At 45.5% G+C, this 22875-nt stretch overlaps 1 protein-coding gene across 1 annotated transcript in view; it reads left to right on the top strand.

The window, feature by feature from the left end:
- LOC137640041 (WD repeat-containing protein 43) overlaps window positions 1-22875 on the top strand; it is a 134296-nt gene that overhangs the window by 67948 nt on the left and 43473 nt on the right. Inside the window, exons 4-5 of the mRNA XM_068372421.1 lie at window positions 7656-7895; window positions 18471-18626. Of these exons, the coding sequence (XP_068228522.1) occupies window positions 7656-7895; window positions 18471-18626 (396 nt within the window). The remainder of the gene's footprint in view (window positions 1-7655; window positions 7896-18470; window positions 18627-22875) is intronic.

Below are 22875 nucleotides of genomic sequence, written 5' to 3'. Positions count from 1 at the left end.
TCCTATAACAAATTCAAATTTATATTTTTGCGAATAGAACTTACCTGGCAGTTATATATACATAGCTAATTATCTCTATTTCGGCAGAATTTTTCTAAAACTAGGCAACCGCCTTGTGGTGGTTGGGTGGTAACACCCGTTAAAGGGTGGTAGGAGGAATCATTCCCGTTTTCTGTTCTTCAGTTCATCTCTGCCGGCCGGATCGATAACACGTTGGTCCGTCATTAAGAGTTTTTCTTCGCTTTCCCTGCTCGGTGTACCAGTCTGCTTTTTTGGTGAAGTACTCTGATTTGGGGTTTTGGCGATCGTTGTATTTTGTTTTCTCTTAGCTTTTTTTTTTGCTGTTTTTCATTATGAGTGAAAAGAGTCATTACCGTATCTGTGCGAATGAGGAATGTAAGGTGAGACTACCCAAAATGGCGGTTGATCCTCACACTGTTTGTTCTCATTGTAGGGGTTTTGTTTGTGCCCTTGATAATAGGTGTGGGGAATGTAAGGTTTTGGATGAGAAAGATTGGTTAATTATGAAGCGCTATGTGCGTAAGCTAGAGCTCGATAGAGTTAGGAGAGCTTCTAGGTCTAAGTCTAAGTCTGTTAGTGGTAAGGAAGACGAACTTAGCGTAGATTTATCTATTGATCCTATTATTGATTCCTCTTTGGAAGTTGATCCTTCCCTTGAGGTAGTCTCTCCTGCACCTCCTACAGGTTCCGTATCTACGGATGACCCTCGGTACGCTAGCCTGGCGGCCGAGTTGAAGGCCATTAAAGAACAGCTGGAGGCCTTTAAAGGTAAGGAAAGTGAAAGTGCTTGTGTTAGTGCAGTGGAGGTGGCGACCGACCGAACCTGTCATACCCCTAGGCCTAGACCTCTACCAAGCTCCCAGGACCAAGGGAGAAGGTACGTCGATGACCGAAAGGGGGTGAGAGGTACGTACCCTCGGTCAGCCGTCGCCTCAGACAGTCCTGTTGTCTATTCCCAGGCTGCTCTTGACCGTCACGGGAAAGACGAGTCGGATGTGTTGTTTTCTTCTCCGAATTCGTCCAGACGTAAATGGAAGTATGAAGCTTCAAGACCTACTAAGAGGAGATGGAACCGCGACGAACGGTCTCGTTCTTTCTCTCCCGGTTTTAGCAGTTATGAACCTTGTCCGTCGGAGGATGATTTCGACTCCGTGCCTGTGAAAAGGACGAAGCCTGCTGCCGAAGATACGAGTGTTATTCGTCAGCCCCCCCCCTTCGGGTCCGCAAGACCCAGCTGATGTTGCTAAATCCTTTATGTCTGTCATGCAGGAACAACTTTTGACTTTAGTACAAGCCTTTAGCCGCCCTCACGCCCAGTCTGACAGACGTAAAGACGACTCGTTGCCGATTAAGAAGTCTGCTTCTAAGAGAGAACGGAGTTCTTCTTTAAAGAGAACTTCTCTCTCTCCACGCCGGGATGAGGAATGTGTGCTTTCGCCAGGCGATACTTCTTCGCGATACCAGGGCGATACGTTTTCTCGTTCTCGATACCGGGACGATACCTTATCGAACGACGCTGCTTCTCGTTCTCGATGCCAAGACGATACCGCCTCCCGTTCGCTTCGACACGACGATACCTCCTCTCGTTCGCTTCGCCACGACGATACCTCCTCTCGTTCACGACGCCACGACGATACCGACCCTAGTTCTCGACGCCACGACGATACCGCCTCTCATTCTCGCCGCCACGACGATACCGCCTCTCATTCTCGCCGCCACGACGATACCGCCTCTCGCTCTCGACGACAGAACGACTCTGCCTCTCGTTCTCGGTCCCAGGGCGATACCACCCTGCCTCTTCGGGACGATACTGCCTCTCGTTCCAAGGATTCTTCTAGCGCGGGACTCCAGGATGCAACCCGTCTTTTGCAGGATGATGCCTTTGATTTGCCCTTGTCGGGTTCTAAGGATTCTTCTCTTTCGAAGGATATTGCAGATGTGGATCAGGCCCTCGAGGATGTTTCTGATGACGATGATAATCCTGCCGACGCTGTGGGAGATTACAAAGTTCTCTCTCGCTCCCTTCTTGAACTTTTTGGAGAGGAATTCCAACCTGCTGCCCCTCAATCTCCTCAGTCCCAATTTAACAGAAAGAAGGCCAAGAAACAGTCGGCCTTCATCAAGATGAAGCTGTCTATCTCCGCAAAGAAGGCTCTCACGAAGATTGATGACTGGATGATGGAGCGGAGACAAACAGTTAAGACTTCCTTCTCGTTTCCACCAGCTCGTCTTGCTTCAAGAGCGGGTATGTGGTATGCAACTGGAGAACCTTTGGGTCTGGGAGTGCCTTCCTCCTCCAAGGGTGACTTCTCTGGTTTAGTGGACTCTGCTAGAAGGCATGCTCTCAACTCAGCCAAGGTCATGTGGTCAATGTCGGAGCTGGATCATCTCGTCAAAGGTATTTTTAGAGCCTTTGAGGTTTTTAGTTTCCTAGACTGGTCGCTTGGGACTCTCGCAAGGAAAACTGAACAGATGGATGGATCTAGGGACCTTACCAGCATTATGTCCTGTATGGATAAGGCCCTCAGAGATGGGGCGAATGAGTTGGCTGCTCTGTTCTCAGCTGGGGTCCTAAAGAAGAGAGCTCTGCTTTGCTCTTTTGCTTCTAGGTCTGTTACCAATGCTCAAAAGTCTGAGCTTCTTTACGCCCCCCTCTCTCAACATCTTTTTCCCGAGTCCCTGGTTAATGACATTACGCGTTCTCTGGCCCAAAAAGCCACCCAAGACCTTTTATCTCGTTCTGCTCGTAAGCCCTTTGCAGCCCCTCCTTCTTCTTTGAAACGGGAGGAAAGGAGATTCCAGCAGCCCTTTCGGGGCAGGACTACTTCAAGATCAGATTTTAGAGGGAGAAGGCAAGATTCAGGACCAAGATCTACCAGGGGTTCTTTCAGACCTCGCTCCAGGAAATGAAGTTCGTCTCCTCCAGACAGTAGGCGCAAGACTGTCAGGTTTTTGGCAGTCCTGGAAGAGGAGAGGGGCGGACACCTGGTCCCTCTCAGTCATCAAGGAAGGATACAAGATCCCCTTTCTGAAAAAACCTCCTCTCGCAGATGCTCCGCTGGCCTTAGTAGCCCGGTACTCAGATCCTGGGAAACAGAAGGCTCTAGTAGACCTTGTCAACCAAATGCTAGACAAGGGGGCGATAGAACCGGTTCGGGATCTAGTCTCCCCAGGCTTTTACAATCGCCTGTTTCTGGTCCCCAAGAACTCGGGCGGATGGAGACCCGTCCTGGATGTCAGCGCTCTCAACGTATTTGTGGAGAAGACAAAGTTCTCCATGGAGACGACTCAGTCGGTGCTGGCGTCAGTACGTCCAGGGGACTGGATGGTGTCCCTCGACTTGCAGGACGCATATTTCCATGTCCCCATCCATCCGACTTCGAGGAAGTACCTGAGGTTTGTAATGGAGGGCAAGTGCTTCCAATTCAGAGCTCTTTGCTTCGGTCTCAGCACGGCTCCTCAAGTCTTCACCAGGGTAATGGCGAATGTGTCAGGTTGGCTGCATCAGGAATGGATAAGGATATCCTTCTATCTGGACGATTGGCTGATTCGTTCACGATCGAGGGAGAAATGTCTGGAGGATTTACGGAAGACTTTTATGATGGCTCAGGATCTAGGCCTGGTCATCAACAGGGAGAAGTCTCAGATCAGACCGAATCAGACTATTCTCTATTTGGGGATAGTTCTGAATTCAGTTCTTTTTCGGGCTTCTCCCTCTCAGGAAAGACAGACCAAGTGTCTCGTAAAAGTCAGAACTTTCCTGGACAAGAAGAGATGCACAGCGAAGGAGTGGATGAGTTTGCTGGGGACTCTATCCTCCCTCGAACTGTTTGTCTCTCTGGGGAGACTCCACCTAAGGCCTCTTCAGCACTTTCTTTCGAAGACATGGAACAGAAAGATGCAGGAAGACTCCTTTTCCTTCCCCATTCCAATAGAAGTCAAGACTCTTCTGAAGTGGTGGCTGGACCCAACCTTGTTAGGGGAAGGGATCTCCTTACACAAGAAGAACCCAGACCTAGTGTTGTTTTCAGACGCATCAAAGTCAGGCTGGGGGGCAACACTAGGAAGCAAGGAGGTCTCAGGCTATTGGGAAGGAATTCAGCTGGGATGGCACATCAACAACAAGGAGCTGATGGCCATTTTTCTGGGGCTAAAGGCCTTCAAGGACTTGGTGTCTGGGAAGATTGTGGAGGTCAACTCAGACAACACCACAGCTCTTGCTTACATCAGGAAGCAAGGAGGGACTCACTCTCTGTCTCTCTTCGAGACAGCAAGAGAGCTCCTTCTTTGGGCGAAGGAGAACAGGATAAGCCTGCTGACGAGGTTTGTTCAGGGACAGAAGAATGTGAGGGCGGACATGCTCAGCAGGAAAGGGCAGGTCCTTCCCACAGAATGGACCCTCAACCAACAGGTCTGTCAGAGTCTCTGGAGGCTGTGGGGGAGACCCCTCATCGATCTTTTCGCCTCCAATTTATCCAAGAGGATCCCCATCTATTGCTCCCTAGTTCCGGACAGAGAGACAATAGCAGTAGACGCCTTTTTGATGGATTGGACGGGGATGGACACTTATGCTTTTCCCCCGTTCAAGATCATCAATCTGGTAGTCAGGAAATTCGCCCTCCTCGATTCGGGACGGATGATCCTGATAGCTCCGTTCTGGCCGATGAGGGAATGGTTCACGGAGGTGGTGGACTTGTTGATGGACTTTCCAAGAAGCCTCCCTGCAAGTCCAAATCTGCTCAGACAACCCTACTTCGAGAGATATCATCAAAACCCCCTCGCTCTCAATCTGACTGCCTTCAGACTATCGAGAAGCTCGTCAGATCGAGAGGCTTTTCAGCGCAAGCTGTGAAAGCTATCGCCAGAGCGAGGAGGGTCTCTTCGCAGAGGGTCTACCAGTCCAAGTGGGAGACTTTTAGGGCTTGGTGTAGGAAGCACAAGATTTCCTCATCCACTACCTCTGTGAGCCAGATTGCGGATTTCTTGTTGTACCTCAGACAGGACGCTAAGCTAGCTGTGTCCACTATCAAAGGGTACAAAAGTATGCTCTCTTCCGTCTGTCGGCATAGAGGCTTGGACTTGTCTCGCGACAAGGACTTACATGACCTCTTGAAGTCTTTTGAGACGACCAAGCAGACCCAGTTAAAGCCCCCTTCTTGGAACCTTGATGTGGTTCTTAAATTTCTGTGCACCAAGAGATTTGAGCCCATCTCACAGGCTCCCCTTAGGGAGGTTACCAAGAAGACCCTCTTTCTTTTGGCCTTAGCAACAGCTAAAAGAGTTAGTGAAGTCCATGCAATTGAAAAACAGGTAGGCTTCAATCTGAATGGGGCAGTTTGTGCCTTGAGATTAGACTTTCTCGCTAAGAACGAGAACCCTTCTAAGCCCTGGCCGAGGACCTTTGAGGTTCCTAACTTGACCAACCTAGTGGGTCAAGAGCAAGAGAGGCTGCTCTGTCCAGTACGAGCCCTCAAGACCTACTTGTCTCGCACAAAAAGTGTGAGAGGCTCTTCTAGCTCCCTGTGGTGTTCTGTGAAAGATCCTCAAAAGCCCCTTTCCAAGAACGCTTTATCCTTTTTCCTGAGGGAAGTGATAAGAGAAGCGCATCTCTTGTGTGAGGAGGAACACTTCGGACTTTTAAAAATGCAAGCTCACGAAGTGAGGGCCATTGCGACCTCGCTTGCTTACCGCAAGAACATGTCGCTCCGTCAAATTATGGATGCGACATTCTGGAGGAGCAACTCTGTGTTCGCCTCTCATTACCTCAGAGAGGTGAGGGTGGATTATGAGAAATGTTATACCTTGGGACCATACGTAGCTACGGCTTCTGTATTAGGCAAAGGAGTTACTACCTCCCCTCAACCTTAGTTTTGTTTACTTGTACATAGGTTGGTGTATTTTTTTTTATTGGTTGTCTGAGGGCTTCGACTTGTGTACAGTCACCTCAGTCTAGTTAGATTATTTTTATCTACTTTGCAAATGTTAGGTGGTTGGTTTGGTAAAGTTGCGGTTTTTTATTTTGGGCAATAGGTAGTTCTGAAGTCTAGTCAGATTGTTGGTCTCACCCCGTTGACAGACTCGATTGAGTGTTTTTCAGCACTGCAGGTCACATCCTGGCTGACACTCCTAAGGGAAAGCGACTCAAGAGGCAGGAACCTTTGAAGTCAGCTACCTTAGCAGGTAAGGAATCAAGGTGTTTATTTATCCTACAACTTTTTTGGTTGTTTCCCCAACGATGTTACTGTCTATCACCCTCCTCCAAGTGTGTTAATCAGCTATGTATATATAACTGCCAGGTAAGTTCTATTTGCAAAAATGGAGTTTTTATGATAAAACAAAGTTTTGTGAATACTTACCTGGCAGTTATATATACATTCGAAGGCCCACCCACCTCCCCTCAGGAGACAGGTCGGGCATAGATGAACTGAAGAACAGAAAACGGGAATGATTCCTCCTACCACCCTTTAACGGGTGTTACCACCCAACCACCACAAGGCGGTTGCCTAGTTTTAGAAAAATTCTGCCGAAATAGAGATAATTAGCTATGTATATATAACTGCCAGGTAAGTATTCACAAAACTTTGTTTTATCATAAAAACTCCATTTTTGATGCATTTTATATCTCATATCAAATATTTCTCAACAATGCTGTATTTGTGAACTTCTTTTAATCCTTTTTCTTAATTCCTTTTGAAATTGAAATAGCTGTGCAAAGGGTTTATCACTGAATAATTTACACGTGTTAGCTATTAGTTATGTATGTTTGTTTGGCCAGAAGACTTCGTTCCTGGCCGAAATGATGAAGATAGGTATGGGGTCTGTGAGGGTTTTTTGCTAAAAGAGAATTCCTCTATTGAAAAGAAGTACTACAATTATTAATGCTACTGTATTGTTAATGGTATACTGGATAGTATCATGTTATTACAACAGCAATATGCAGTATACAGTTCAATAGGAGAGGTGAAATGGAAAGAGAAGAAGCGGAGAACAAGAATGGCGCACTGTGCAACAGTCCTAACAGAATTAACGCCAGGTTAGTCTGCGAAAAATCAAAACCACGGTTACGAAACCTGCTATGATGAAGGACTGACTATACTTCCAATGTTTTAGACAGGTTAAGAAAAACAGCTGCATTTTCTGAGCTCTTACCGATTGGTATTATATGTTGGGTAAAGCTACATTCCAAATTAGTAACACTGTTTTGACGTGTGGTCACTGCACCTATAGGTTTTATGCTGGGGTCTTTGCAGCATCATCTTGATTCCTAGATGAACTGACTTTTTAGCCTTTAACTATATCTACCTTCCCAGTTCCTTTCTTTGATCTTCTTGTCCAACCTCTTTTAGCATTTACCCATAGTGAAACTCCTAGCCTCCAGTGATGGGCCGTATGGTTTAAATTAAATAAAAAGATGCAATCTAGATCATTATTGACTGGTAATTGTTTGAAGACTGCTAGGTAGATAGTCATTATGTATTGAACATTCTCGTTTACCCATTTTTTCAAAATGTTCTCTTCAGTACTATTTTTAAGTGCTGTTATGGTAGAAAGAGTGACAACAATGGTAACTTTTGAAATTATTACATAGGCATTGCAAGACTTTTATAACAGAATATTTTGCTTTATCTTTACAGATTAGATCAAGTTTGTGAAGGTAACACCATTTGTTTGTTTGGCAAGAAGATGATAGCTGTAGGCAATCGTAAAATTCAGGTATTGCTTCGACAGGATTCTGGAAAAGTTAAAGTGAAGAATAATTTCACTGGACATCTGTCTCCAGTTACACAGTTACTGAAGATTCGAATGAAAGAGAAGACGACTGCAGGTCATTACTTTTTATCATCATCATTAGACGATCGCTTTATATATGCATGGTAAGTTATATTAAAGTTTTCAATCAACTCTTTACAAACATAATATCTAGAAAACATATAGTATAGTATATTGTAATACAAGATTATTTTTTAAAGTGAAAGTAAATCTATGTCACTACTTGGCAGGTCTATAATTTAGATACAGTACTCTACAAAAGATTGTAATATATGCTTTCCAGACATGATGAATAAGAAAAAAAAGGCACAAGACTATCCCAAAAAATAGTGGCACTGAAATTCCGAATTCATTACATAAACAAAGATGGCAAACTACATTAATGTTAAAGTGATGCATAGCGCACTACTCTGCAGCATTAGTTGCTCGCTGTGTCGGCAAGTAGTTCATTGTATCAACGAACCAAATGCCTTAACTCAAAATTGACTTACTATGGTTTTTCAAGGACATTATGGGAGCCTGTTTGTAATAGCAAATCATCGTAACTTGAGACCATTTAAACCTAAGGACCTCATATAACATTTTAATGTTTTCTCATCATCTATAATTAGTCCTCATCTGACAAAGATGGTTGATTAGTGTATAATTTTTCCCTTTATTTGTGCATGTGTATGTGTGTCATGCTTACCCTAGCACACTTGCAGTTTCCCCTAGTTGCACCTCAGCGTTGAATGGCTTCCACTGCCCTAGCATTGAGCCTTAAAGTCTAAATGCCATACACCTATCCATCTGTGAGTCCAAGTCATCAAATATGATGAAAAGGATTTTAATAGAATTGTACAGAGGTCTGTCAAGGTGTTCATCACTTTTACTTGCTTCTTGCAATTCTTACATATTTCCATGAATGAGGTCAAATGAGTTTGTTCCTACCTGGATACAAGCCCTCATCCTTTAATAGGAATATGATTTCAGCAAAGTTGAAACTCGGTTCTATTATTTATAACAAGGTGTCAATAGTTACCAGCTCAGCAAGTAGCCACTTTTGAGTTCAGTTGCCAAGTCATACAGACTTATTCTCAATATTGCTAACTTTAGTTGTCTAATTTTCTTTTCCTACTTTCAAACTGTGCACCCTAGCAGTACCAACCAAACTTGGCAAAATCCCTCATCAGGCTGGAAGGAGCGAAGAGAAGAAAAGTCTCCCTTTGTTCTTTCTTTTTATGTTTGCTACCCCCTAAAATGGGGATAAGTGCCTTAGTAGGTAGATAGACTTTCAAACTTTGATTGTTGTGTGTTAATAATATGGAGAAATCACTAGTAGTCATGTAATCTTGCCTAGGAATTTCCGGCCAGCGGTGCGGAACCTTCATGAGCAATTTGACCGTGGATCCCCATTCTCTGTGTCTTTCTTGCAAGGGATCATGACTGCTTACAGTCATGCCCCTGTGAGGAATGTAAGTAGTCAAAGGAGTACTGCAGGAGGAGAAAGAAGGCCGAGCAAGATTCTTCACTTTTTGGGTCTTCCTCAAAGTCTAAGAAATCTGTTGGACGTCTTCGTTCTCCCCCTGCTTACTCTGGCTTTTGATCCTTCATCGGTCACCTCCGAGGGGAAGACGATGATATTATTTCAACCTTAGGGCAAACCCAAAGCAAACCACTTTACCTGCTTTCCCTGATTCCCATAGAGAAGCAGGCATTCCTTCTCCTCATGGTGAACCCAAAGAAATATTAATTTCAGGTGACTATACAGACAAGAGTGGTACCCTAAGGAAATTGTAGCTATCCTTATACCTGTAAGGTATTCTGATAAAGGAAAGGCTGCTGCAATGCCTGGCACTGTTTAAGGAAAAGTGTTCACTTAAGGAGTCTTCTTCCACCGCACCATCGGAAGGAGCCTGTGCCATGACACCCCCCCCCCCCTATTCTGCCCAGCTTCCCTGGAGTTGCAGTTGATTGCCAATCCTTGCTTTCAGGGGCTCCATCACCTTCGGAATTGACATGGAGTAAGGGAAGGAAGCATCTACAGCCTCCTTCACTGCCCTGTCCATTCTTTGCAATGTAGTCTTTGGTAGTATTTTCACCTAGTTGCTCACCTTACAAACACACATACAAAAAAAAAAGGAGTTTGCAGTTTGCCGACTTCATGAGGCATGAGAAAGATATCATTCACTCTCCCAGAGATCCACACTCTAGCTGTATTATGTCTTTATAGGACAAATATCTCCACTGAGAGAGATTACAGAACTTTGAGAGACACGTTCATACTTGGTGCTCGTGCTGCTGGTGTTAAGGATTCACTTGCTCGCGCACATGTACATTACTAGTGGCACACATTTATCGAACTTAAGACCATTTACTTGCTCACCCGTTGAAATTTTATCACTAGAGTTATTGGGTCCTTTGACTGGACAGACAGTAGTACATTGGATCCCTCTCTCTGGTTATGGCTCATTTCATCTGTGCCGACACATACACAGAATAGTCTGGCCTATTCTTTGCACATTCTCCTCTTTCCTCCAACACTTGACAACACAGAAATTACCAAACAATTCTTCTATCAATAGGTTAACTACTGCACAGTAATTGTTCAGTGGCTTCTTTCCTCATGGTAAGGATAGAAGAGACACTCTAACTACAGTAAGCAGATCTTCTAGAAGAACACTCCAAAATCAAACCATGTTCTTTAGTCTTGGGTATTGCCATAGCCTCTGTACCATGGTCTTTCACTGTCTTGGGTTAGAGATCTATTGCTTGATGGTACACTTGGGCACACTTTTCTATCTTATTTCTCTTCCTCGTTATTTTGAAGTTTTATCCTCTTGTTATTTTCAAGTTTTTATAGTCATACATGAAGGATTTATTTTAATATTGCTCTTAAACTTCTTTTGTAATTTTTCCTTATTTCCTTTTCTCACTGGGCTATTTTTCCTTTTGGAGTCCTTGGGCTTATACCACCATGCTTTTTCAACTAGGATTGCAGGCTAGCAAGTGATAATAAGAATCATGTGTGCATTTGTCACTTGCCTCACAAATATTGGACTGTGAGCATTCACATGCTCTCAAGCGCTCAGTTTTTTACTTGTTGAAATGTGATCTGCTGATTGCAATCAAATTTGCTCAATTGCTAGCATGCAATCTATGGAGTTTGACAGTAGAATGTTCCTTTTACCTCCCTACAATTTTCACCAATATCACATTTTATTAATTCCATGATTTTAGTAGATTCTGGTATTCAAAGAAAGTTTGTAATAACATTTTTTTCTTATGCTTGGTGTAATTTATTCCATTTTGTAGTGAAGTATGTGAAAAGTTAGGAAATTAGGCAGCGTGCATCCGAAAACAAGCTCCTGTCATTAACTTCTGCGGGTGTTGTTATTAAATTTAGAATTAACATCCCGATACTTTATGTTAAAGTTAATTATTGACAAAACCTATATCTTAGGGAGAAATTTAGGTTAGTAAATAAGTTTCGATTCACATTATTTGGTAATTATTTGAAAACTTTGTTATTCAGACAAAAATACTTCCAACCAATCAGCTATTAGGAAATTTTTCCGAGCTAAAAGGGCACCCCTGAGAGTCAATGCAAATCTGCCTCACTAAAAAAATAGAATATAGTATGAAAGTGCAAGTAACGAGAACTTTTTAGCAAAACCATTTTTATGATAAAGGTAAAAGGAAACCTGACCAGATAGTTCACTTTAAATCCCAAGACACTAACATTAAATATGTTGCACAGAAACAATAGGGGTAAATAAGGGAGAGAAGTAAAGTTACTGTGAGGAGGTAGAATGAAGCATTGTGGTACCGACACAATCTGGAAAGTGTAGCTAAGGTGTTAATGCCATGGCACAATTTGATGAGAATAGATGCAAAGCACGTAGCAGTTGATGCCACATAGAGTGGGGATATTTAGTTGCTTAATCTGGAAAGCCATTTCACCTGAGATAAGGTATATAATTAATTGGCATCAGAAGAATTTAGGATAAATGTTGGTGCCCATCAATGTTCAGGCGCGAGCTCTTTGCTTTTTATAATTGTAATAAAGGAGGCTGTAAAGAATTATGGAAAGGAAAGACATCTGAGTTGATACATACAAATAAGCTAGTGTTAACAACAGTGAGAAAAAAGGTTGTAGAAATATAAGAAAAGGGAAAGAGTGGAATGAGAAGGAAAGGGTGGAAAACACATAATGTTTAGGGTTGCCCCTACTCAGAGGTCCCCTCTACCATCTTTGTTGGGCTTAGGTGCTTCTTTGCTGCTGAAGGAATTTGTTATACCTTCCTCTTCCAGTGTGGCTCCTAGTGCTCCTGTTGCAAGTAATTCTGCTTGTGAATTCCGCCGGTTGTCGCGCATAACTCGCTATTTTGCGTGCAAATCTCGCAAATTTCTGTGCAACTACCAATCTCAGAACCGCTAGCAAGTGCGGTACCAACACCTCCGGCTTCTACCACCTCCAGCGGCAGGCCTATACCCTTTGCAGAGGGTTTTAAGGAGCCTCTTAATAGGTTTGCTAATGTCCCTATTAGCCCGGATTGTCCTTCTCGTTCGTAGAAGGTACGTTCTGCTGTCACAAAGATTCTCCCTACATCTACGCAGGCTCCCTCTAGAGTTTCCCTTTGGGGATGTTCTCCTGGACCTTCAAGGGAAGCCCATGGCTTGCCTAAAGGTTTTGAGCTCCCTGCATGGGTAAGCATCTTCTTCTCTACCTTGCAGAAGTCTCTGGGTGTGGTCCTTCTATTGCCACAGTTTCCGACTGCTTCAGTCAGAGCTACAGTACTTTAAGGATTCCCATAGAGTCCTCTTCGAGTTCGTCTCTTGTGAGTCTTGACCCTTGAAGGAGACCAACGTCAGACAAGGCACGGATATCACCTTTACAGTATCTTGATCTCGTGTTGAGGCTCCTCCTTCTTCTAACTCTTACATGGCCAAACCTGCCTTTTACTCTTGATTAAGGCAGGGGAAACCATGACTAAGAGGCAGAAGAAAAGGAAGAAAGGCGTAATGCCACCTCACGCCGACATCATCCACCCTAGGACGAGTAGGGACATTGGCTCGCCCAGGGAGATAGCTGTCCATCCCTTCAACCCTCAAGAAATTGAGGTAGAGCCTTCTGAGGAGGAGCCTTCGGCTCCCACTGTCAAAGCTTCGGCTGTCGGTGTCTCGAAGCCCTCGCAAGGCCCCCCTCCTAACACTGTGGAGGATCGTCCTGTGCGAAGGGAGTCTAAGGACACTTAAGATGAAACCAAAGAACGCAGCGGCAAGAGAAGCTTGTTTGACTGAGGCACATGGAATGTCCCCTGTGGGGTGTCCTATCAATAGCTTTGACGACTCTGACCTACCCAAGCTCTGGACGTGAGCTTGGAGATAGAAAATCCCATGGATACAGATGATTAAAATCTTCCAAAGGCAGCCAGTCCAAAATTTCACTCTGAGCAAGAGAGACATGGGTTGGAACATATCTTTTGGCAGGTCCTCTAATGCATGAGGGCCATCAATAGGCTGTCAACTCCTGTTACCACCACCCAGAAGGGTAAGGATATGGTTCTCAGTGAAATCTTCAAGACCCAGAAGCCTCCTAGAACTAGTGCAGCTTTGCCCTGGTCTAAAGGCTTGACGGCCACCAAAAGGAAGGCTATCTCTCAGATAGCCGGAACTTCTAGTTCCTTCAAGGCAGGTTCCTCCTCACAGTCTCTATCTCTTCCTTTTGACCTTTAAAGGAAGTAGTATTAGATCGAAGGGAAACCCCATTCCACTATGTCCCTCGACCCTTCTGTAGAGATTCTAACGAAGAGTCTTCCAGCACAAACCTTCTCCTCTCTGAGAACCTCCCTCTCATCAGTTGAGCTCCCTAACATAGAGAGAGGGGCGAAGTACTCCATGCAGGCGGCTTCGTGGCTTGACCTATGGTTTGAATCCTTGGCCTTCATGGTACACTCCCATGATATTTCTAAGGTCTTTGTAGTCTTTACTTTTGTTGGGTACTCAAACTCTTGAGTTTTTATCGCACCACGTCATCAACTTGTGGGCGAACGCTATACTCGAGAAGAGATAACCTCATTGGGAAATTCCACAAGCAGGTGCTGAAGGTGGAAGTCTCCTGGTTGAGGAATTCCACCCTTGAGGGTTTTTCTCTCTTCGTTCCAGAGGAGATAGAAAGGGCTGCTGAACGATAGAGGAAATCATCAAACGATTTTCTCCATATGGCTATGGCATCGAGGCCCTATGGAAGACCTACCCGGTCTTATCGCAATCACCAAGCACCATCTTCTCATCCTTCAACCTCTAGGTCCTCAGTACCTACTAAGGTGTCTAAGTGGCTCTTTCAGTCCAAAGGCCAGAAAGGGAACAAGGGCTTCAGAGAAAAGAAGAGAGGGAACGGCAGTGGCCGAGGTGGTCACTCCCACTAGGAATGGCATTCCTCTTCACCTACCACCTGTAGGAGGATGCCTGCAGCGCGTCTGGCAGTGGTGGCAGTTCCACGGGGCAGATCCTTGGACAGTCGAAGTGATCGCTCTAGGGTATCGTGTCCCATTCATTCAATCTCTCCCTCCTCTGACTTGGGATCCAGTGCATCTAAGCTTCTATGCGAAGGGAACCTCAAAGGAGCTGGCCCTCAGGCCAGAAGTCCAGACCATGCTGCAGAAGGGTGGTCTCCAAGAGGTTGCGAACGAGTCCCCAGGCTTTTACAGTTTAATTTTTTTTTAGTGAAAAAGGCGACTGAAGGCTGGAGATCAGTTATCAATCTCTCCCCTCTGAACAAGTTTGTGCAACAGACTCAGTTCAGAATGGAGACGGCATACACTGTTATTTAGGCGGTTCGACTAAGGGACTTCGTATGCGCAATGGATCTAAAGGACACACGTCCAGATCCCAATCCATCTGTCTTCAAGGAAGTATCTAAGGTTCATACACGAGAACAAAATATACCAGTTCAAGGTTCTATGCTTAGGTCTTGCGACAGCTCCTCAGGTCCTTACCAGAGTGTTTGCCATAGTGTGATCTTGGGCTCACAGGAATGGCATTTGGCTCCTCAGATACCTGGATGACTGGCTAATTTTGGCAGACTCGGAGACGACCCTTCTTTGTCACCAAGTTTTGTCAGGATATGGGGGTGTTGATAAATCTTAAAAAGTCATCACTGCTTCCTTTTCAAAGACGTATACTTTGATATAATAGACACTGTCCAACAGAAAGTCTTCTCATCAGACAAAAGAGTACACAGACTGAGAGAAGTGGCTACATCCTTCCTCAGAAAGGAAGTTCTTCCAGCCTCTTGTTGGTTGAGTCTGTTAGGTCACCTAACCTCTCTCCTCCGTCTTGTTCCAAACGGCCGCCTCAGAATAAGATCCCTGCAATGGCAGCTAAAGTCCATTTGGGAATAACACTTGGATCCACCGGACATTCAAGTTCCTATTACTCAGGATCAGTTAACGGACTTTAATTGGTGGAGGACATTCGAAAACCTTCGTAGGAGTCAGGATCTTCTCGTCCCTCCTCCGGATTTGATGCTCTTCACAGATGCATCTAAAGAATCCATCATAAGACTCAATACTACGCAGTACTCTAGAAGTTTTATTCCAGCTGTTACCAAGTTGTGGAATGATCTTCCTAATCGGGTTGTTGAATCAGTAGAACTTCAAAAGTTCAAAGTTGGAGCAAATGCTTTTTTGTTGACCAGACGGACATGAGTCTTTTTATAGTTTATATATGACATTTTTGTTGTTGACGTTGTTAATAGTTTATATATGATATATCTCTTTTGACATTACTTTTTTTAGAATGATTTATTGTTAATTTGTTCTCTTCAGTTATTTATTTCCTTATTTCCTTTCCTCACTGGGCTATTTTTCCCTATTGGAGCCCCTGGGCTTATAGCATCTTGCTTTTCCAATTAGGGTTGTAGCTTGGATAGTAATAATAATAATAATAAAAGGGTGAGGGGTCACTTGCTGCATCACACGATCTCTGGCCTCTGGTCAGGGTCAGAAAGATACCAACACATTAGTCTTCTAGAGATGAGAGCAGCATACCTAGCTCTTCATCGGTTCCAACAGTTGCTGGCAGGTCACTGTAGTTTTGATGAGAGACAACACCACAGTAGTGGCTTACATAAACAAACAAGGCGGTACCTTTTCGCAGCCAATAGGCCATCTTGCAGTAAAGATCCTCAGATGGTCTGAAGAACATTCGGTGTGTCTAACAGCTCGCTTCATTCCAGGCAAGAGGAATGTGCTTGCAGTCAATCTGAGCAGGGCGACTCAGATAGGAGGCTCTGAATGGTCTTTGAATTGTCAAATAGCCAAAAAGTCCTGACTTTGTGGTTCCCAACTGTAGACCTGTTCGCAACATCTCTGAACAGCAAGCTTCTGTACTGTTCTCCAGTCTCGAACCCTCAGGCTCTATGATAAGATGCATTCCAACAACGGTGAGACAACATCGACATGTACGCCTTTCCCCCATTCTGTCTGATGAGAAGACTTTTCAACAAGATCAGAGCATCCAAAGAGCTAATGATGACCCTTGTAGCTCTGCAATGGCATCATGGAGAGTGGTTTCCTGACCTCCTGCAACCTCTAGTAGATCTACTGAGAGAGCTTCCTTCAGGACCAGATCTACTCAAACAACCACACGGGAACATCTTTCACAGAACCGTGAAGTCGAAGCTTCACGCTTGAAGACTATCCAGCGTCTCCTCTCTCAGAAGGGCTTTTCATGACAAGTTGCAGACAAAATGTCCGGCTACTTGCGTAAGTCCTCGGCCTCAGTCTACAAGGCAAAATTAAGTCTTTTGTGCTTGGTGTCGTGGAAGGAATATTTCTCCTCTTGATGCCTTTATACTGTACCAGTAATAGCGGAGTTCCTTATATACCTTCTGGAGGAAAAGCTTCTTTCAGTCTCGGCAGTGAAAGGCTATCGCTCAGCCTTTAAGCTGAAAGGAGTTGACATTTCCTCTTTGTTGGAGCTTTCTTTACTCATACGGAGTTATGAGATACGTGCTCTCAGTCAGAGATTAGGCTCCTCCTTGGAACGTAGGTCGCATCTTGAGATCCTTAAAAGGACATCCCTATGAACCATTACGCCATGCAACTGACCAAAATCTCACTTTAAAGACAGCGTTCCTGCTCGCTTTAGCCTCGGCAAAGAGAGTCGGTGAACTTCATGGTCTCTCATATGGCATTGCCCATTCAAGGGGAGGACCCAGATTAGTTGTTACTATGCCCAGTGAGAAGTTTGAGATACTATCTTAAACGCACTGCAGCAACACGGCCTCGACTAACACCTTTGTTTGTTAGCTCAGGGTAAAGAGGAGGATCACTAAGAACACCGTCTCCTAATGGATTTGCCAGGTGATCGAAAGAGCTTTTTTTATCCTCCTCCGGCTCGACGACCGAGAGCCCATGATGTCAGGGGCATTAGTACATCCTTGGCATTTAAACACAACTTTTCTGTGTTGCAAGTACTACAAGCGAGGGTGTGGAAGAGACAAACTACCTTCACAGCCCATTATCTAAAAGACGTGACCCACAGGAGTCTTGATACTTTTACAACTTTTCTGTGTTGCAAGTACTACAAGCAGGTGTGGAAGAGACAAACTACCTTCACAGCCCATTATCTAAAAGACGTGACCCACAGGAGTCTTGATACTTTAACTATCGGTTCTGTGGTGGCTGCTCAACAAGTGGTTTAAGAATACCTCAGGCTCCTTGATGGACAATTAGCAGTTGGCTGAGGGCATTGGTTACCCTGGTTAAGAGTGAGATAAATGAGAGTATGTCTGGCTTTTCCTTTCTTCATCTTCCCCTCCCCTGAGGTACAGTACCACGGATCCCTTTACAAGCTTGCTTCAACCTCTACAGGTGAATATCACTTCCCCTGTGTAGCCTAGAATAATTCATGAATTTATATGCTGTCCACATCCCCATTGTTTTCTGTGAGGTAAGCAATGGGAAACTTCTTGTTTTTCCTATATAAACTTGGCATGTGTGAATGTGTTAGTGCAAGACGACAAATTCTCATTACATTGAATTTGTCAGGCCGCTATTATACTTGCTTTGTAAAATGTAGCGAGGTGTTAAAGTTCTCCTTAGACCACAGTCATATACTGTACTAGGTAAAACTGGGTCAATGTCCATGCCAGAATTAGGACTTTCACCCACCTATAAGTGAGTCGTCCAAATAAATAACGGAAGGTTTGTTAGTATGGGAACAAATGACAAAATTGGAAATAATTTGTGTTCCCTAAACTAATACAAACCTGGAGTTATTTATATAAATTGGCCCGCCATCACCTGTCCCCCAGAAGTTCTGCCTGCGATCAAAATTGACGTAGCTCACAGCTGTGAGAGTATATAAAAGTGGCTGGGTACCCCCCAGCCATCCTCGTCCTACCCGCTCAAGCGGTTAGGCAGGGTTGCCATGCCATCTCACACTTTTAGTCTAATGGCTACCTTCCAGCTTTGCACGAAGATAATCCAAATAAATAACACCAAGTTTGTATTAGTTAGGGAAAAATACAAATTATCTCTGAATTTTTTATATTTCTTTGGCTCTTACATTATAATCAATGCTGTACAGAGAGAATAGAGAATTATTATAGATTTTTTTCTTGGGGGGGTGGGTGGTCAATGTTATGCACAATCAAAACTTAAGTAATTTATTTTCTGTTTCTTTTTTAGGTCAACTAGTAGTTCGGATGACACTCCTCTTTGTAGTTTTATGGTAAATGACACGGTAACAAATATGGCTGTAGGAGAGCTAAGCAATAATACTCTAGCACTCTCAGCTACTACTCGTAAAGGTGCTTTAGTATTGTTCACACATCACTTGAATGGGTAAGTAAATAAATGCTTTAATTAATTGATGTTTTCCTTGTTATGGTAGAAGTCATAAATTTAAAAGAAAAACTATTCAAGTTCCTACACGAATACAAACCTTTGCCCTTTGAATAAAAGTAGGACTGCAGCACATAATGGAATAGTCATCAAATCGTTAACGAAATACCACTTTGAGTTTAATTCGTTCCAGGAGCAAGCTCATAAACCAAATAAATTTTCCCTTAAGAAATTAAATACATTTGATGTGTTCCACACGTACAAATATACAGTCAGGCCTCTTTTTATGTGAATTCTCCCTTCGCAATTTCACTTACACGCGACACAGAGAACCGCAATACATATCAAATAAAAGATCACGTATGCGATCAAAACTCTTCCGACGCGATGATTTCTTATAGCCTGTGCTCCTTTACACTGGAAGTGCTTTGCACCACTTACGTTTCTCTCCACCTAGCTCGTCCCAGTTCTTGCTGTACACTACATCCAGTTACTGTGGTAGAAAATTACTGTAAAGCTATACTGTATTTGAAAAAAAACATATTTTGATTAAACTGAGGCTGAAAGTAGCAACCAGTCGTTGAGATATCTGATCAGCCTGATGCCCTGTTTGTGTGCCCAGACTGATACCAAGGTAAACACCCTTGTGAACACCAGAGGCGCCGTTGACAGGCCGAAGCAGAGGGTCTTGAACTGTAGGGATGGGGATCCCCACTTCACTCAGAGGAACTTCCTGCTGGAGGGGTGTACGGGGATTTGAAGAGGCATCCTTGAGATCTAGAGACATCATGAAATCCCCTTCTCTCAAGGCTGCCAGCACCGACTTCGGCGTGTCCATCTTGAAGGACGTCTTCTTGACAAACTTGTCCAGGGCCGAGAGGTCGATGACTGGTCTCCAACCCTTCCGTAGCTTTCTCTACCTGGAAGAGCTTGCTGTAGAATCCTGGGGATGATTTTTGGACGGGTTGTAGAACTCCCTTGCTCAACATGGCTGACACCTCCTCCTGCAGGGCTGCTCTCTTCTCGGGATCTTTGGGTGCCAGCCATTCTGCTCGATGTTCGGGGATCAGAGGGGGCGGTTCCGACAGGAAGGGAATCCTGTATCCCTCCCTGAGGACTGTCACGGACTAGGGGTCCGCCCCGTTGTCTCGCCATGCTTGCCAATATTGTTTGAAGCATCCCCCCACCTGAGGCGTGGGATGGTGTAGGGGGCCTCTCTCCCTATCTCCTTCTGGGGAGATACAGTTTGAATGGCCTCTCCTTGAGCCAGAATACTTTTGCCTAAAGGAGGCGTGGGCTGGAGCACTGCCCCTGCTGGAGGGCTGTGGGGATTGGTGCCAGGAAGGGAAGGAGGCCTCCTGTCTAGCCGGATGTTCTTCTGTGGGAAGGACGTCTTGCCGCCGACTGCCTGGACTCCGACGAATCCTTCAGTTTTCCACTCTCTCCAATGTCTCAGCCACCGCCTGAAGGGGGAACACGGTCTCGCCCCACACCGGTGCATTCCTTAAGAACTTTGCTTCCCGTTCAGGGACCCTGTTAAGGACTGTCCCTCCTCCTCAAGACCCAGTTTGCCGTCTGGGTCAGTGACTAGAACATGAGGAATCATCCGTATTGCCCTGGTTCAAGGTTGCGACGGCTTCTTCCAAAGTGCGGGGCCCTGAGTGACGACCGTCTGGCACATAGAACTTCTTCTGGGTCCTCCGTCCAGGCAGGAGCTTGAAGGACCCTTGGGCTCTTAGGGAGTTCTGAGGCCCCGCAACAAACCGATCGACATGTTCCATTCCCAGGGCAATGTCGGGTGCTAGGGGTTGGGTCAAGGATGGCTTCTGCTGCGCACAGGATTGTCTGCCTTCCTGCTCAAACCTGAAAGCCAAGCCTGGTCCGATGAAGGTTGCGGCTCGTCCAGCCTGTGATGGTGCCGTATTAGGGTCAGAACCTTTCTATATGAGGACACCTCATCCGGGGAACACTCGCCGGAGTCTAACAATTCTTCTGCCACCTGAACCTCCGTGTCGGTAGCATCTTCGAACATGGAGGGATCCGAGGGAGCGGAGGTATCCCTTTCTTCCTGCCGGATCGATGGAGCGGCTGCCTCCGTCACGGATGGAGCCGCCCGGGCGGAGGTAGCAGTCATGGGTCTACCCCCTCCCGGGGAAATCCGTGGAGAACTACTTTTCAGTTGTGGCAGCAGCAGTTTCCGTGACTTGGACGGAGTCGGTGCGACAAAAAGAGTGGGAGCCGAGCTGCTGGGTCTCATCCGCGCCTGCCCCCGCAGGACGGATGGAGCTGGTGACTTGCCGGGCAAGGACAAGGGAAAGTGTTCTAACGGCTGCACCCGACGGGCGGACGGAGCCGGAGAGACACTGAGCAAGGGCGCGGAAGTGGCTCCAGTGGCCACCAAGGCAGGCACTGGAGCGGCAGCTGCCCTGCTTGATCCGCAAGGGGAAAAAGCGACTCTGATAAACTTCCTCCTGGAAGAACTCTTCTTCTTGCTCCTTCTTCTCGTGGTCTTCGCCTTCTTCCTTGCAGGGCCTGTGTAAGAGCTCACCTTCCTTCTCTGACGAGGATGAGCTGTAGGACGAGGAACTGTCCGAAGAAGATGAAGAGGAGGAGGAGTTGTCGGAGTCCTCCGTATCTTCCACTACCACTCCCGGGGCCCGTGGTCTAGCTACCGGGGTGACGGGCTGCATGAAGTCCGACGGAAGCGCAGCTGAGGGCACCGGGGGCGTGCGAAGTGCACCTCAGGAGGCAAACCAGCCCTCAAACTCCTCTTCTTGCCGCATGGGGGACCTGAAGGGCATCCTTGGCGCCGTCCAAACAATGGAGTCGGGGTTCGAAGAGCACGTGGCCCTCCTTTCTTTGTCACGGCCGCCCCCAGAACCCGCAGTACCTGTAAAACACTGCCTCGATGGGGGGTTAGGAACTGTTTCAGGCCTCCCCCACACCGTCTCTTCACTGGAGACGGGTCCTGCGGGCACCAGAACCTCGTCCACGGTACACACTTCCGCCACACTAGCAGACCCCCCACTCGTCTGCGTAGGCCCCACACAGTCAGCATCCCTGATATCAGACTCATGGGGAACGGCAATGGGCCGTTTCCCCGCAACGGACTTACCTCGTTCCCTACTCTGGGTAGGGGAAGGTGAAGAAGAACCTCTCTCCGAAGGCGCTGAGGGCGAGGTGATGTCCGCCTTCTTGGGAGACCGTTTGGGCGCCTTTTTCTTTTTCGTAGCAAACAAGGTTCACTGTAACTTCGGCCAGAACTCACACTGCGGACACGTGGAGGCAGGGGAGCACTTATTACCTCTACACGAGGCGCACAGCGTGTGCGGGTCGACGACATCAGGCCTGGACAGCCAGGCCCCGCAAGACTTATCAGCTTTGGGCCTGGGACAATGACGCTGAGATTCAATACTGGAAAACCGGAACACGCAAGCAACACAGTAACACAAGGAAAGGATAGGGAACACAAAGGGAGCATGTGGTGCTCAAAGGATGGGGAACACAATTGAACACGTGGTACACAAAGGCGGATCGGACGTGATAAGTGAGAGAGAGAGCAGCGAGATGAGATCTACGCCGCGACCAGACGCTTACTGACGATTCAGACCTAGCAGTGCACCCTCGCGCGCTGGCCTCTGGTCGCCTCAGGGCGAGTATCCATCCACCCCGACAAAGGTAACGGAGAGAGGGGGAACTACGCAAAATTCTTGGTCGGTTAAGGAGGAGATCCCAGATACTCCTAAGAAAGTAGTTCGAGGTAAGTACTGTGAGGAAAAATATAAATTACTTAAAATTTTGTGATTTTGATTAAACTGGTGTTTCACTTAATTGCATCCAATAATAATGCATGTAATACTGTATTCACATTTTAGTATCGTATTTATAAATAAAAACATTGTGAATTAAAATCTTTTCCATTGGTTACGTTTATACTTCCAAAATCAGCTGATTAACCCTGCATTGTCCGCCTTCGGTAACCTCATTTATCGGATCAAATAACTCCCTTATCATTAAGGTATGGTACTGAAGGATATTTCATATTTGTTGAAAGAAAACATTATTACTAATATATTTGTTTGTAGTTTATAAAATAAGCTGTATTTCTCCTTAAGAAAGTATAAAAATAAAATGATTGGTGAGTTTTGACAATGTTTACAACTTTACATATTCTCCTCTCTCTTTCCCTTAACTTCCTCCCTTTATTCAATATTTCCATATTAACATAAGATTCTGTGTAGACGAATTT

Source organism: Palaemon carinicauda, chromosome 4 (assembly GCF_036898095.1).
Source record: "Palaemon carinicauda isolate YSFRI2023 chromosome 4, ASM3689809v2, whole genome shotgun sequence".
In the NCBI taxonomy this organism is placed as follows: Eukaryota; Metazoa; Arthropoda; class Malacostraca; order Decapoda; family Palaemonidae; genus Palaemon; species Palaemon carinicauda.
Note: the sequence above shows the minus strand (reverse complement) of the source record. Positions and strands in the feature narration are given on the sequence as shown.